The sequence below is a fragment of the Aquila chrysaetos genome, chromosome 3 (genome assembly GCF_900496995.4).
Source record: "Aquila chrysaetos chrysaetos chromosome 3, bAquChr1.4, whole genome shotgun sequence".
Taxonomy (NCBI): Eukaryota; Metazoa; Chordata; class Aves; order Accipitriformes; family Accipitridae; genus Aquila; species Aquila chrysaetos.
This window is the reverse complement of record NC_044006.1, coordinates 20,466,432-20,482,182: the sequence shown is the minus strand read 5'-3', so window position 1 is coordinate 20,482,182 and position 15,751 is coordinate 20,466,432. Positions and strand designations below refer to the sequence as shown.

At 42.4% G+C, this 15,751-nt stretch overlaps 1 protein-coding gene across 6 annotated transcripts in view; it reads right to left on the bottom strand.

Annotated features, from left to right (window-relative positions):
- STARD3NL (STARD3 N-terminal like) overlaps nt 1-15,751 on the bottom strand; it is a 31,976-nt gene that overhangs the window by 12,996 nt on the left and 3,229 nt on the right. For 4 of the 6 annotated variants that reach the window (XM_030010576.2, XM_030010577.2, XM_030010578.2 and 1 more), the window contains exon 2: nt 2,129-2,425. In XM_030010576.2, the coding sequence (XP_029866436.1) occupies nt 2,129-2,353 (225 nt within the window). In that variant the 5' untranslated portion in view covers nt 2,354-2,425. Of the gene's footprint in view, nt 1-2,128; nt 2,426-11,279; nt 11,284-14,658; nt 14,797-15,751 lie in introns of all 6 variants that reach the window. The other 2 variants (XM_030010574.1, XM_030010575.2) reach the window with 2 other exon arrangements.

Here is a 15,751-nt window from a genome sequence, read left to right as displayed (position 1 = left end):
AAATAATTTAGCATGTATTGGGTCAGAAAAAGTGAAAGGAGTATATACCTTAGTCAGCAGCAAAAAACCTTAGTGTCCATATCCTACTGTTTTTTATATTAAACTCAATTAACTAAGCACTGCATGAAATAGTTATGTAAAGCACTGGAAAACAACACCAACAGAAGGCTTAATATTGAGGTTGACTACTGTCATCGTTTTAAAGAAAGGAGGTACCAAAGCACACCAACAACATACGCTCACCTTCTCAAAGCAATGTAGCCTAGACTCTTCCACTTTTCCCAACCATACTGCTGGACAGTGTTTTCCTGAGACTATTCACTCCAACTCCAAATTTCTTCTATTTCTTCTCCTCTCCCTCCCCTCTTTGGCTACCTGACAAATAACTTTCTAAACATAGCTTCCCCTTCATTGCTCTACTGCATCAGGTGTGATCATCTGTTTCCAGCATAAATAAGGAAGATCAATGTCCCCCCCTCCAAGCTGTTCACTGCGTGGCTGCATGAGCACCATGTTAACATAAGGATGAATAGAGAACCACGACAGCCTTGATTTAGCGTTTGCTCAAACTGCCATGGAGCTACTCCCTGAAGTGTTTAAAAATAAATTACGCCTAAGCACACTGGATAATGGTGACAAAGAGAAAACAATACTTACAGAAGTCTGTCAACAATTCTGAAGTCCCACTGTCCCAGTGACGGACAGTCCTAATGCAGTGCTATTTGACTTCCCAATGAACTAAACTTAATTTAAAAAACAGAACAAAAAAACCCTAACCAGGCGTCAGATCCCAGATAGCAAATGAGGGCTTCTAATATTATGACTTATAAAGACAAAAACCTGTTTTTCATTCTCGCTGACATTTGGCAGTACAGGACTCCAGTTCATAATATGTTCTTCTTAAAACAAAGCTTTCACAATGAAAACTCATAGGATCTTGAGGTCCCTTAATGCTACAGCACTCAAAATAAAACATCATGAGTTGGTAGCATTTTCTATACAAAGTCTTAAACATTCTGAGAGCACTAGTTTAATAACCTGTACTCTGAATCCTTGACAAGAGATACAAACCCAGACTCTGCTCCTCTTAGTTGAAGGTGCTATTGAGAAACTGGCCTAAAACAAGAAATGCATCAGAACACTATGCTGCTTTTCTGAGACAAGCTAACTTTACGCACTAGATACAATAGTCCTTCCACCTAGAGAGACAACAGAAGTCTAGTCCAAAATTACACCATTCAAGCAAGCAAAGTCTGCTTTCTCAAATTAAATCGTAAAGTGTATTTTTCACTATATCAATGAACTACTTGAACAGTCAGCTTCTGAAACTTCATAATGTCAGATCAATAACCAAGGTTATTTATCTTGTAAAAGAAGGCTGACAAAAAACATTTACTCAAGATTTTTCTTGTCTAAAAAATGGATTCCTCCCATTTTCCCTGTGTGTCCTTTCCTAAATGCATACTTTAGATACAGCTTAAAACCCTGCTCAAAACTTGGATGCTACTTACGAAATAATAACAAATCAGCTATCCTATTACTTTCTGGAAATTTCAGAACTGCCTCGTTTTCCAAATAACAAATGCTGGTGTTAAAAGGTGGCAACTGTGGGAGTTTATGTCATTTAAATGCACCCTGCCATAGACAATGTATAGCATACTAAGTTCGTCTCAAAGAAAATCCATTACAGTGAAAGAAAGGTATTGGCCATTGGAAGTCTTTCCAGAGACTAGCACGTCAGTGAAATATCACTGACTTTTGAGTTACTCAGAAGGCAAACTCTGGAATCCTGTTTGAATTTGACAAGAAGTGTGAATTTTAAGACATACAGTAACATTTTTGTTTACTTGCTGCCAGATTTTCAATGGTTTCTTCAGCGTGGTTCATAGACTACAGGAACATCAAAAGGTTTCATGATAAGAAGATAATAAACAATGTATCCTAATGACTAAAAGTCAATGCAGTTGAGTAGATACTATGTTCATGAAAGCTTAAAAGTAAGAAGCTGCTTTAATTTAAATAGATACAAAAAGCATGTAATTTGGGATAGAAGAGAGCAACTTATTAACCACTCCTGAAGTGAGTGAATAAATTAATAAAGTCCAAGGGTACCGAAAAGACAACTCACATTTAATTCTATTATCCACAGCAAGGTTATGAATAAGAGATCAAATGTAACAAACAAACAGAAAGTCCTTCTGACATCTGATATGCCTTTCTTCTCTCTGCCTTCATATGACTCAATCCTTGCCATCAGCTGTGCTGGGTTGATGGAGTGGACATCGCGCAAGGAAGGACAGGATTCCACACTGCTACTGTGAGCATTTTCTGCATCACCTGGCACCCGATTCATTCTGGGTTTGCTTAGAGTGGTCTTCTTCCAGTTTCACCATCACTAGAAGGCTGATCCATATAGGAAGAATTTCTAAACAAAGAAAACCAAAACGCATTAGCCACCAAAACCCCACAATTCTGGTAGGTATTTTCATCTTACCATGTCAGTTCTCTTTTTGCTAAACTGATGACTCAGGGAATTTGGCAAGTAAGCTCTAAAAATTGTTTCTAAAATAAGATATATCTAGGCCCTCTTCATCTCTCAGAGGATTGTGAAACAAGAGAATTAATGTTCAATTAGACCGGTGGGAATAAGGGAGCACTGTCTAGATTTAGAGGGCTCCACTCTCCACACTGTTAGAGTGAGATCATTAAATGGGAATTAATAAAAAGCCTGATGCCGTGCATCTTTAAGGTTTCCAATTCCGATTTAAACACTCTCAACAGGAAGCCAACTTAAAGGAAGTTCCACAAACAGTTCCTGAAAACTGGCAGTGTTAGCTACCAGCACATGCAGAGCTGACACAACCAAAAGATTAAAAGTCCATTAAAACCCCTGAATATCACAGTAATCATTCTATAAAGCAAATACACTGCTACTTGCTCTACAGACAAATTCAGCTGCTATGACAACTTACGTTGCCAGACAGTGTCTCTCTGAAGAAAGTGTATGCAACCCAGTGGTTAAAGGGAATGCAATTACTCTAAGTCTCTTCTGACTACAAGGTTTTTTAAAAAAAAAAAAATCAGGTTAAATTTCTTATAAAACTGGAGCAGTTTGATTCACTACATTACTCCATGAGAACTTCTTTCCAATTAAAGCTTCTAGAAAGAGTTGACTAAGAAGGTCACAAAAGTTTCAAGGAAACACACAGAAAATTTATTTTTAGGCAAAATACTCAGAAGATTAAGCCATACATCCTGCAATACAAATCACATCAGACAAGCTTCGATAACACTGGGAGAATAGCTTTTTGAAATTCAAGAGCAAAACTTTGTCTCTTCCCATGTGGGCTGTCTTTCAGTAAACTGCGAAACAGAAAGAGAAACCCTGTCCACTCTTCTATTCCAACAGTATTTCAACTCCAAGTCTGTAAGAACACAGTCAGTCAAAGAACAACAGGAAAAGCAGACAGGGGATCTCTAACACACCGCTAGGCAAACATTAGGATACAAGGACACAGGGGAAAAGGAAAGTTTTGGGGCAGGGAGTTGCCAGTGCATAGCTGAGGAAGAGGCAGGCCAGCCACGGATGGCCAATGCCTAGGTCAAGTCACACATGGCCTTCAGGTAGTTCAAAGTTTGCTTTTCTTGGGCTACGTCATGAGAATGGTAACAGACCTGCACGAGACAGAAACTAGTCTGCCTGCAGGGAACAAGCCATCAGAGGCAAACCAAGCCAGTAACAATCACCATCTCATTCTGGGATCCAGCTGTGGGCCGAACCAAGCACGAGACCAAGCACAAGCACAGGCAGGCTACTGCCATTCTGCTCCTGCCTGGCAATCAACCCCAGGATGCTCCTGCCTATGGCTTTCCAAAGCCAATCCAAGGTATACGTCTTCTAGTTCTCAGTCGTAAGCCATGGGACCAGGAAAGCTGACAGGCCTTTTGCTGGGCCTAATCTCCTTTAAAGAGGTGTTAGCAGAGCACACACGACCAAAGAAATTAAGAAGTGGGAATATGAGATTAAGATAATCAGTTTCTAGTGTTTCATCTCTTCTAGCTTTCCCAGTGTCTCATCTGATTGGGCACTTTCTCCAGCCAAAACTTCCACAATGGAAGCTCAGTTAATGTCTGCTGTGGATATTCTCTTCCCTAGGAGGCAGACATCCATTTTGAAAGTGACTGGACTGACACCACCAGCTTCCCATTCAGAGCCCACCCACACAACCCGTCCATTACTCAGCTGGTCAGTGGAGGGCTGGATCTGATAAAGAACAAAAAACAACGCAAGACTTCTTTCCAAGAAGACAACCTCACCATGAACAGTGTAGAAGCAAATGTCCCCTGGAACGGTGAGGAAATCGTGCATGGTCTCTATGTCTCTGCAGAGTTCGTGCAGATGGAATCAAACCCCTCTCTTCCACCTCTGGCATCACCACAATCAAATAAACGTAGAGGGCATAAATTCCCTTTGTTACCTGAATGTACATAGGAGTTTCGGCGCAAACGTACAAAACGGCAAGAACGCTACCTTCCTTAGTCTTTCAGTACTCAAAATACTAAATCCTAAAGGAAAAAGAGATTTGCCAGGGTTTTAGATAAGATCTGAACATCTTCCCACAAATCGAGGTCGGCAAATAATTCTCAGGAAGGTCAAAGTCACAAATGAGCTCTGAAAGTTTTCCCCCGTGGCTGAAGCGCATTTTGTATCCCACATAAACACGGCAGAGTGTGCAGCTTGCTTTCAGCGGGAGAAGGGGATGTGACGGCGATAGCAGCAATGGGCTAGTTTTGCTGTTTGGAAGAGTTGCCATTTGCCTGGCTGGGCTTTGGGCATGGCTCCAAATGTTCTAGGTCTGAAAATGACTGGCTTTTCCACCACACCAGGGTCACTTCTGCTCACTTGTTTTTCAAAGCCTCTGTTATTTCTATGGTGGTCTTTTGGCACCTTCCATCCCAGCCTATGGCTCTAGTTACACTTTGGCTTTCCTCCAGGCTGAAGCTGCTGAAACCATCCCCTATTATCCGCCTGGAAAAGGGCTTGCGTCCCTGGTCCTCCTCTCCGCGTGGCCTCACAGCCGTTAGCTCTGGCACAGAGAGAGCACGGCTAATGGGGTGGTCTCTGGGCTGCAGGGTTGGTTTCTGCCATGGCCTGAGAGAAGAGTAACAGCACCAGGTTTGTCCTTGGGAGCCGAGCGGCAGAGGATGCCTCGGGGACACCCAGCAGCTGGGCCCAGTGCATGGCCACCAAGGGCAGGGACAGCCCCCGGGGCCAGCACCCCAAAGGCCTTCCTCCGAAGGATGCTGGGCGGAGGGGCTGTGCGTGGGGGGCCCCGTCACGCCCGTGTCACGGTGCCACCGCCCAGCAGTGCAGCAGTCACAATGCCCCGGGGCAGTATAAAAGGGGCAGCCTCCCGTGTCCCACTGCCAGAGCTGGCCCCGGGGCCAGCCCCAACACATCCAAGAGGAAGTCTTTGAGGAGCCGGTGGAATTACTTGGAGGGGGCTGACGGAGGAAGACTGGAGGCTGGGCCAGGCTTGCGGGAGGGACCGTGTTCAAAGCTCATCTGACGGATGGAAATCCTTTTCAGCTGGACAGCAGCGGCAAGACCAAGGGAATGCCTTCTTGAGGAGCCCTGCAGAGCCAGGGGCAGCAGCCGTAAGAAGTGGGATGCAGAGATGTTGCCAGGGGTCTCGGTGCTTTGGAGCACCCGCTGGCATCCCGCCAGTTGCGGGAAGGATTCTTGCCCCCAAGGTCCATCAGGCCAAGGGCATTTGGCCACTCAGAAGCCCCTGAGATGGCTCCAGTTTGAGGGAGAATAGGGCTTGGGCATCTCCTGGGAGGCGTGACCAGCCTGTAGGAGGAGGAGGCAGGTCTTGCTGACATGCTCAGGGAATAGCCGATCGCCAGATCTGGGGTCAGGAAGGAATTTTCCCCCGGGGAAGATTGGCACTGGTCCCTGGGGGTTTTTTGCCTTCCTCTGCAGCATTGAGCATGACCACTTGTCAGGGCTCCTCCGGCCCATTTTGGTTAGGTTACCGCCTGCTGCGCGTGCCCCATGAAGATGGCCTCTCGTGCCCTGCAGCTGGGGGGAGGAAGGTTTTTTTTTCCCCACAGTGGCCTAGCAAGTGTCCCTGGGGTTTTTTTGCCTTCCTCTGCAGCATTGAGCACGGCCCCTTGCCAGGGCTGCTTTGGGCCATTTTGGCTAGGTTACTGCCTGCTGCTCGTGCTCCACGAAGGTGGCCCTCGTGCCCCGCATCCGGGGGGAGGAAGTTTTCTGGCCCCACGGGAAGTGCCCAGGGGTTGCTGCTTGTCCTCTGTAGCACTGAGCACAGCCCCTTGTCAGGGCTCTTCTGGGCCCTTTCAGCTAGGTCCTTGCCTGCTGCCCTTGCACCTCCAAGGTGCCCTGGCTCTCTCGGGCTCTCTTGCCCGGTGCAAGTCTGTAGCGGGAGCGAGCTCTGCTCTTCCCTTGGCTCCACTTCCCCAGGGATTCGTGCCTGTGCAAAACAGCCTGTGCTTGGAAGGGCTCCAGGCTTGCTGCACCTTTTCAGCTCTCCCTGCGTGCAACACAAGAGCTGGGCAGGTACGAGACCGCTTTTCATGCATCACTGCCAGAGAAGCACAGCGGAGCGAGTTTTGGAAGGCAAAAAGTACGCTTGTCATCGACACATGTCATACTTTTGAAAATGCCACATACCACTTCTTCTTTTGTGTGTGATTGGTACTGATCCTCGTTCTCGCTCGTCAGGAAACAGTGACTGCTTGGCCTGTATTCATGCTGCCATATTATTTGAGTTTTTGCATCCTACGTGAAACAGGACATTGGTTATAGTCCTTTCTTCTCAAAGGCAAAAAGAAAAAAAATAATTTAGAAACAAAAGAGGAAAAATAATTATAAACCAGGTGTGAGAATGTTTGGGATTTGCTCTTTCTTCAATGCCAAAATAGAAATCCATGTGAAAAAAATCCTTTAACCAAAAAAAAAAAAGAGAGAAAAAATCACATTCTTAAAATTTTTGAGCTTGTTCTAGAAAGAGCCGCCTTTGTGCATCGGTCAGTTATCTGCTTTCCTGTTTCTGGCAAAGGTCAATATTCAACGGTTCATTTTTGCTTCTTCAATATCAGTTACTGTGGGTTGACCCAGTGTCTGCCTCTGATTTGAAGGAGGCTGGGTTCAGCTGGCACCCTTTCTTTCGGCTCCAGGCAGTCCCATTGTTTGGGTTTTTCTATATGGCAGGCTTCAGGAAGGATGTGTGGTCAAAATAAAGTATGCCCTATGAAGGAATGATGTTTACAGACCGGCATGTTCATTCTCTGCAGCACCTGGGAGAAGGGATTCACCAGGAAGATAAACAGTCCGCAATTCATGATACTGCAAGAAACTCCATGGCAAACTCGCCTGGAGAGCTGGAGTTCATAGCAACTGTGCTGGACACTAACCATGCCATTAACTCCTTGTCACTAGAGACATGTCAGTGAGCTAGAAATCGGTATTCCCCACGCAGTCTCAATAGCACACGGCTCTCCACAAGATGTAGGGGATTTGTGACTTTCTGTAGCTCTCTGACTTTCCTTTGCCAGACTTCAAGTGATGTTTTTTCAAGCTAAACTAAGGATTGCATCAGCCTGCTCCTGGCTACGCTTGCGCATTGTGCTAAGGCTTGTGAGCACCGGCTCTGAAACAGAGTCAGAAAAATAAAACAAAATCCTGTTGCCACTTGTATCCTTCGTGTTGTCTGTCCTTGAAAGTGTTTTCGGAGCCAACCCCCCCAACACCCCCCAGGATTTCAGGCAAATAACAGTCTCATCGTTGACTTATCATGAGTGCAGGAGAATAGAATAGTTCAGCTGGGCGGGACCTACAATTATCATCTAGCCCAACTCCCTGACCACTTCAGGGCTGACCAAAAGTTCAAGCATGGTATTAAGGGCATTGTCCAAATAAATGCTTCTTCAACGCTGACAGGCCTGGGGCATCGACCCCCTCTCCAGGAAGCCTGTTCCAGGGTTTGACCACCCTCTTGGTAAAGAAATGTTTCCTCATGTCAAGTCCGAACCTCCCCTGATGGACGCAGCTTTGAGCCATTCCCACACGTCCTGGCACCAGGTTCCAGGGAGAAGAGATCAGCACCTCCCTCTCCACGTCCCCTCCTCAGGAAGCTGTCGAGAGCAGTGAGGTCGCCCCTCAGCCTCCTTCTCTCCAAACTAGACAAACCCCAAGTCCAAGTCCTCAGCCGCTCCTCAGAGGACATGCCTTCCAGCCCCTTCACCAGCTTTGTTGCCCTCCTCTGGATGTGTTCGGGTACCTTCACATCCTTTTTAAATCGTGGGGCCCAGAACTGCACACGATAGCCAAGGAGAGGCCGCACCTCACTAAATACAGTGGGATAATCACCTCTTTTGACCAGCGCATTATGCTGTGTTTGATGCACCCCAGGATGGGCTTTGCCCTCTTGGCTGCCAGGGCACACATTGCTGACTCCTGTTGAGCCTCCTGTCAACCAGCACCCCCACACCCCTTCCTGCAGGGCTGCTCTCCAGCCACTCCTCTCCCAGTTTAGAGATGTGCAGTGTTACTGTGTCCCACGTGCAGAATCCAGCATTTGTTCCTGTTAAACATCATGCCATTGATGATTGCCCAGTGCTCCAATCTATCCAGATCCCTCTGCAAGGCCTCTTGTCCCTCGAGAGAGTCCACAGCACCTCCCAGTTTAGTATCACCAGCAAACCTACTAATGGTGCATTCAACTCCTGCCTCCAGAGCATTGATAAAAGCATTGAACAGAACTGGCCCTAAAATCGAGCCCTGAGGAACACCACTGGTGATTGGTCGCCAGCCAGATGGAGCCCCATTCACTACAACCCTTTCAGCCCTGCCGCCCAGCCAGTTCTTCATCCAGTGCACCATCTACCTGCTCACTTCACAGCTGGAGAATTCGTCCAGAAGGATGCTGTGAGGGACAGTATCAAAAGTCTTATTAAAATCCAGAAAAACTACATCCACCACCTTCCCTTCATCCACTAGACGCGTGAAATGACAGAATTTACAAGCCTACTGAAATGTCAAAACTTTTAAGAGGGAAATAAAAAGTCTGAGATAAGAATCAACATTAGTATATTTGTGATCTACTTTCTCCTCACTCCTCCTGACTTCAAGAGGAGTAAGATTTTATCTTTTTTTTTCTTTTCTTCATAACTGCATACTTTCATTTTCACTCTACTCCTACCACTCAAATATTTAGCTAATTTAGCTATTTAGCTGACCTCTTAAAAGTTATGGGCAACTGTTTTTTTTTTCCTGCAAAGAAGCAAAGTTTAATGTGTGGTTTGTTTCCTTTTTTTTAAACGCTTAATTTTTATGGCCATAACTCGGGCTTCCAAGCGGAGCATTATATTTCAAAACTTATCCTAGAGAACTACAGATTTTACTTATTAATAGTATTAACTAGTGTAATAAGTGAAAAGTAAAGGAGTTTACTAAAATTAACAAGGTTAGGACTGTGCTCCTTCCCTGCCCTCAGTTACTAATGAAGACTTTAGTAATAGATGGTGAGAGCTAGCCCATGATTTTTCAGGTTACACTTACAATTAACACCATTATTTTCACTCATACTGACAGAAGCAGATGGCACACATTGTATGTGTCAGTTTTACATATATTTTAGAGATGCAGGATCAAATGGTACTTCTCTTTTCTATCATTATACTATCCCTATTCTTCCATTCTATCATCCTTGTTTTAAATTATATTTATGTTTACTATGTATATGTAATGTTGAGCACCTGCACAACTTATGTTACTTTTTTCTTTCCAAGGAAAAAACACACAGCAGAATTAACTGAGAAGAGATAACAGAAGTAATTTAAAAACAAAAACAAAAACAAAAACAACAACAAAAAGGGCTTACTCAAAGGGCTATCAACAGCTCAGCAAAATCAAAAGTGAAAGGGTTCCATGAAGGCTATTTTAGGAAAAGGCAACAGTGTTTTAGTTTAAACTATCAGAGAAATCATACCTGCGTAAAGGAACTACGCACACAAAGTAATATTGTGTCATGATTGCTGTTGAAACCTATCAAAAACCTAGAATACTTTTTACCTATGTCTCTGACAACACTGAACACTGCCCAAGAATTCCTACCATAAATAGCTTTTCTGTGAAGGTTAAAAAAAAATAATCTGAAAATATTTTTTTTTTATTTTCAATGAGTAAAATAAGATGACATGGCCAATACCGTGACCAAGATGCTAAAGTGCTGTGAAAACTACAAGGTTTTCCATATTAAATGAAAGTCTTTCCTGATGAGAAAGCTGACACTGAAACAGTAGTAATAAAGTTTCCTCATATAGAGATAAATAAAACACGCCAGTTCTTTACCTCTCCCTCTCCTTACGAAATCCGTTATTTTCTGATAAAAGGACTCACATTCCTGCTTACACTACCTCTTAGTCTGTAGGAACACCCTATGTGGCATAGTAAAAACAAAATTCCTTACAAGACCAGAACTTAATACAGTAACTGGTATTATAATCCTAACGTTCAAACATTTAAGTTATACTTAAAGACAATTTCAGATAATTTTAATCTACATTTATGTAACATAAAACACAATGATGTATAAGCATAACAGGCAGCATAATACCTACAGGAAAATGGTCTTCAAGTCAGCAAGTTCTGAGTTGGCAACTGTTCAAGTGAGGAGGACCCTGGGCAGTATCCCACCCCACACCCAGCGTGGGCAGCATCCACCACACAGTGAACGGCCTGTCACAGATACTCCAGGATTTACCCAGTCAGCATAGCAAACTATGCCAGACCTGAGTTCACTAAACACATCCTCTTGAAGCAATAAAGGACCTCAGGGTCTGGGAACTAAGTGTCATACCAGTGTGCTCTCCCACCATCACAAACTCCAACTTCATTCTCTACCTAAGCATAGACACAAATTGGTCCAGCCAACATCTCAGACAGAATCTACAATTAACTGTAAAGACTGCTTTGGTACACCACATATAGAAAGTCTAATAAACTGAGAATATCTGGTATAAACCTGTATTAACCTGCAGGAGTATTAGCAGAATTCTCTCAAAGTGTTTTCTGACAGTCCCAGCATAAACCCAGATTAAGAGCCAACACAGATAAACCCAACTTCTCTGAAGCTGAGACAATGCTGACTGTAAAGTAAGGAAAAAATAAACTCCCAAAGAGCTGGAGACTGCCTCCAATGCTTAACTGGACACATTTTTTGTACCGTTCTCTACTATAAATGAACCAAAACCATTCTGCTGACACACTCTCTCCCTCTTCCGTTTACATAACTGAAAAAACTAATTTTCATGAAATCCACTTGTAGTGAACACATTACTAGTGACCTCCTGATAGTCATTGCTCCCTTTCCTAAAGGGCACTTAAATCCTTTCCAAGCTGCACTCATTCTGTCTCTAGCTATAACACATCATTGCCTCAGAAGTATTTTCAGGTTTCAATTCCTTTAAAAATACTTCTCAGTCTGAAGTAATGTTCTGTTTGAAACAAATGTTCCTTGGTAAACATGAGGGAATATTTAAAAAAAAAAAACAAAAAAACCCAGAGCATACATTTGGGGAAATACACCATCTTAATTTCAAAGCTGATTCAGTTACCTGATATTATAGCCTGATCTTGAAAGTATAAAATTTGGAAAATGGAAATATCTCCAGATGCACTTCCATTTTGCAAATTTGGGTTTTAGCTAAACAAGAACCAATATTATAAAGCCCTTGAATTTCACTACCACAAAACGTTAGTCTAGAGACTGGTCAACAACAGTCTACTGCCTCCTGCACATTGATGTGAATAGCAAAAGCAGAATAAAAGGAGAAATTCATATACAATCTGGCCGACATGAAGCAGGCACACAGAAATAGAGAGAATGAAATCTCAGTAATTTGTGTAGCCACAGAATCACAGAAGTGTTGGTTAGAAGGGACCTTTGGAGGTCATCTAGTCCAAGCTCCTCCCAAAAGCAGGCCCAGCTCTGCATTTGACCAGTGCTAACATTTGATCAGTTCAGGCTCTCAACAGCTGAGTCTTGAAAAATTCTAACAGTTTCTCTGGGTAACACGCACTAGTACTGCACTACTGCCTACAGAGAGTTTTCCTACGGTTCAACCCAAGTCTCCCAAGCTGCCCCTTGTTATGCTACCTGCTGCTACTGCGATGAGTTTGGCTCCATCAGTCACTGCTTTAAGACTCAAGCTCAGCTGCCAGAATTCAGGCATGAGAGGAAGCCATAAAAAAAAAAAAAAAAAAAAAAAAAAAAAAAAAATAGACATGCCATAGCAAAATTTAACCTGCAATGATTTTAAGGCAATTCCAGCTTTTCCTGAACTTTCAGTTTCAGGAAACTAGCTAAGGCTTGTTGGGAGACCTTACTGGCATAACTCTGATATTCAACAATACTCAGAGGTTTATACGACCACCTGAAGACACCTGCCGTACACACAGTAGCTGCCTTTATAGTCATGAGAAGTTGCCTAATGAGTGATGCAACATGTAGTTTATAACCCTGCTTACTCCTTGACACATTAGATAGGCACAACATCTGAATCTTGAATCAGATGAAACAAAAACATTTGATGCTGTACTTACTCAAGTTGACCCAACTTTTCTGTTTTTCTATTAATTACTTCACAGCATATTTGGGAATTTTAAGACTACTCTGCAACCTTTCTCTATAGATGTTCTTATTCTAGTTAAAGAACAAAGTCCACAAAAATATTTTGTTTTTATAATCTCCAGTTTTAAAATAGGGAGGCAGAAATCTTTAAACTATACAAATAGGTACAACATGGTACTGGATATGCCTATTCAAAACTAAAATGTGCTGAGTAACAGAGGACTACAAAACAACCAAACACAAGCTAAAAGAACAGCGGTTAACATTTGGAAAGGAGACTAAAATAGGAAAGATATGTCATTTTCATTGACATGCAATGTTCTAGTTAATATTCAGGTCACACTATATCATCAAAAGGCCCAAGCATAGAACCACCATTTACAGAATTAAAAGCAATTGCTTCAAGTCAATATTAAGCCGGTTGTGTCTGAGGAGCAGGCACAACTTAAAACTCATGGTTGCACACTGCACCAAGAGGCCCAGACTCTGGATAATGAGACTAATTAGTATGAACCAACATGAAGGTACCAAAGACCACCTGAAGAAGCTGAATGCTAAAAAAATGGTGCCATAGATACCAATTCTGATAACCGTTCAGTCCAAAGAAAGTTTTCCCTCAACCAAAAAGTCTGTCCTTTGTTGCTCCTGGCTTGCACAGGTTTGTATTTCCTTTACATTTCATTTGTCTTCTGTGGCTCCCTTCCTCTCCTCTTCAGCTTTATTCTCATGAAATTCCTGCAAACTAGTAAAGCACACCTTCCTACTCTGTCTGTAGGATATGGTATATCAGCTCCACAATGCCTACTCCAATGTTCACTCCAACAGAGATTTCATCTAGTTACACAGATATACCTTATCTTACAGTCAATCCTCTAGACTGAGTTCCTAGCTAGTTATTTACTAAAAAAAAAAAAAAAAAAAAAAAAGCATTTAGATGGAGTTGAATTTGACAGGCACTATAGATTTTAATCAAAATAAGACTGAAAAATTCAAACTGATGCATGCCCACAAAATTCCCCAAACATAAGCACAAGATATTGTGTGTAACTTTTTGGCAATACTATAGATTTTCAATTAAGCGACACAGCAGGAATTGCAAGTCACAAATATGCACCACATTTAAAGACCAGGAAGACTTCCCATCGGGGGCAGGGCAAGACTTATCAGCATACAGGAGAGAACTACTTACTAGCCAGCTAAAGTTTGGCTTTAGCTGAGTGTTCAGGACTACAGTAGCTCTGCTTGACCCTGAAGTAGCAGCTCTTACCTACCCCTCAGGTCAAAATAACATTTCTCATCCAACATGCAAGAGAAATACACAAAATATACTTGAGTACAGCTTGTACGGCATACAAATTACTCTTACATTTATAATGCACATCTGGTTTCATACCAATGTGCCCTGAAATAACTTATCACCAAGATTTTGAAAGATATGCCACCAAGTAGATGGCTAGATGTCAGACAAAAACAAAGCAAGAAGAGCAATTAATTTGCCTTGGTCAGAAAGTGAGTGGAAACACAAGTATTCATGCTTTTGCTAGCAAATTGATGTTATTTTGTTTTGCCTACTTCCTATTATTTCTTTCACATGGGGTTTAAGTTTTATTTTCTACAACATGATTATACAACTTAATTCTAAAGTCATGCTATTTACTTGAGTAAGAACTGTATTTGAAAAAAATTTAGATAACTTCTCCCTGTAAAAAAGACAACCCACTAATTGTTTGGGGTTTTTTTAAGTTTCCTTAAGAAAGATGTATTCCCAATTTCCTATCCCCTAATGGTGACCTAGCAGAAGTAACAGGGCAGTTGCACACATCCCACATTAGTACTGAGCAATATTTTTCTGAGAACATTAGAAGAAGGTGCTGAAGAATGCAGGGGACAGTTTGCAAGCTAAAAGGAGAAAGAAAAAAAGTAAGTCAATATTTTGGGTCAGCAGGACATCTGAGGGAACAGCAACATCACCTTCCCCCGTCCCAAAAGTGAGACTCACAGATTCAGAAAGTCAAATCCACGTGCTCCAACCTTGGATTACTTTTTCCCTTGCAGCTGAAGAAGCCCTGCTACTGAGCAGTGTCCTGCAGAACACTGCTGTACTTTCACAATCACTTCACTTCTTGCTCTACAAGAGCTGAGAAAAAGGCAGAGTAAACAGCTTGTAAATTCAGTATCGGCATTGCCTTACTTTTATCTCCATTGCCACTTTCCCCTCTGTGTTCCTTCTTAACAGCGCATCCCAGCCTTTTTTACTTCTAAAATGAGCAAGTAAGACTTTGTGCCTGCATACGAGCATGCTCAAACCAGACACAGGAAACAGCATATGAAAGAACAGTTCTTCAGAGCTAAACCAAAGTGACCATATTGAAAATATACTCCACACTGAATTCATCACACTTGAAAAGACACTTGCCAGAACTCAAAAGGTGTGGACTTCAGCTTTTGTTTAATCAAGAGTGTGATCTTAAATATGCAACTATATTCTAAGAAAAATACTAAAAACTAACATACAAAAAGTATGCACCATAATGCATTCCGAAGGCATGCCTCAGATCTCAGCTGCACTCAAGATATTTAACCACTGCAAACTACAAAACTGAAGTGTCTGCGTTTTATCACTGTTACCTCCTTAGAACATACAAAGAACAAGCATCTCAGTTACAGAATTGACGACAGATCATCCCATTTGAGACCCATACATTCCGACTGTTAAGTAATTACCAAAACTAAGTTATTGTTTTCTTAAAAATAAAACATCACCCCTTTTTTGGTTTATATGTTCTAGACTAGTCTTGCCAAAGACCTGAAACTACATCAGGATTTTAAGGTTAAATGCAATCAGCTCCCCACAGTTATATTAATGTATGTATACAGTATTTTTGTATGCTTTAGGTATACGTACACACACCAGTAACATGCAAAATAGTTGCATGCAACAAAAAAAATTTAAAAAAAAAAAAAAAAAAAGCCGCCACTGATTTCTTGCCAAAGCAGGGAGATAGGGAGAAGCGGGCGTAAAACAGAAGTGGTACAAAGATAGAGAAAAGACAAAACCTCTGTCAAATCTGGTCTTAACTCTTCTTCACGCC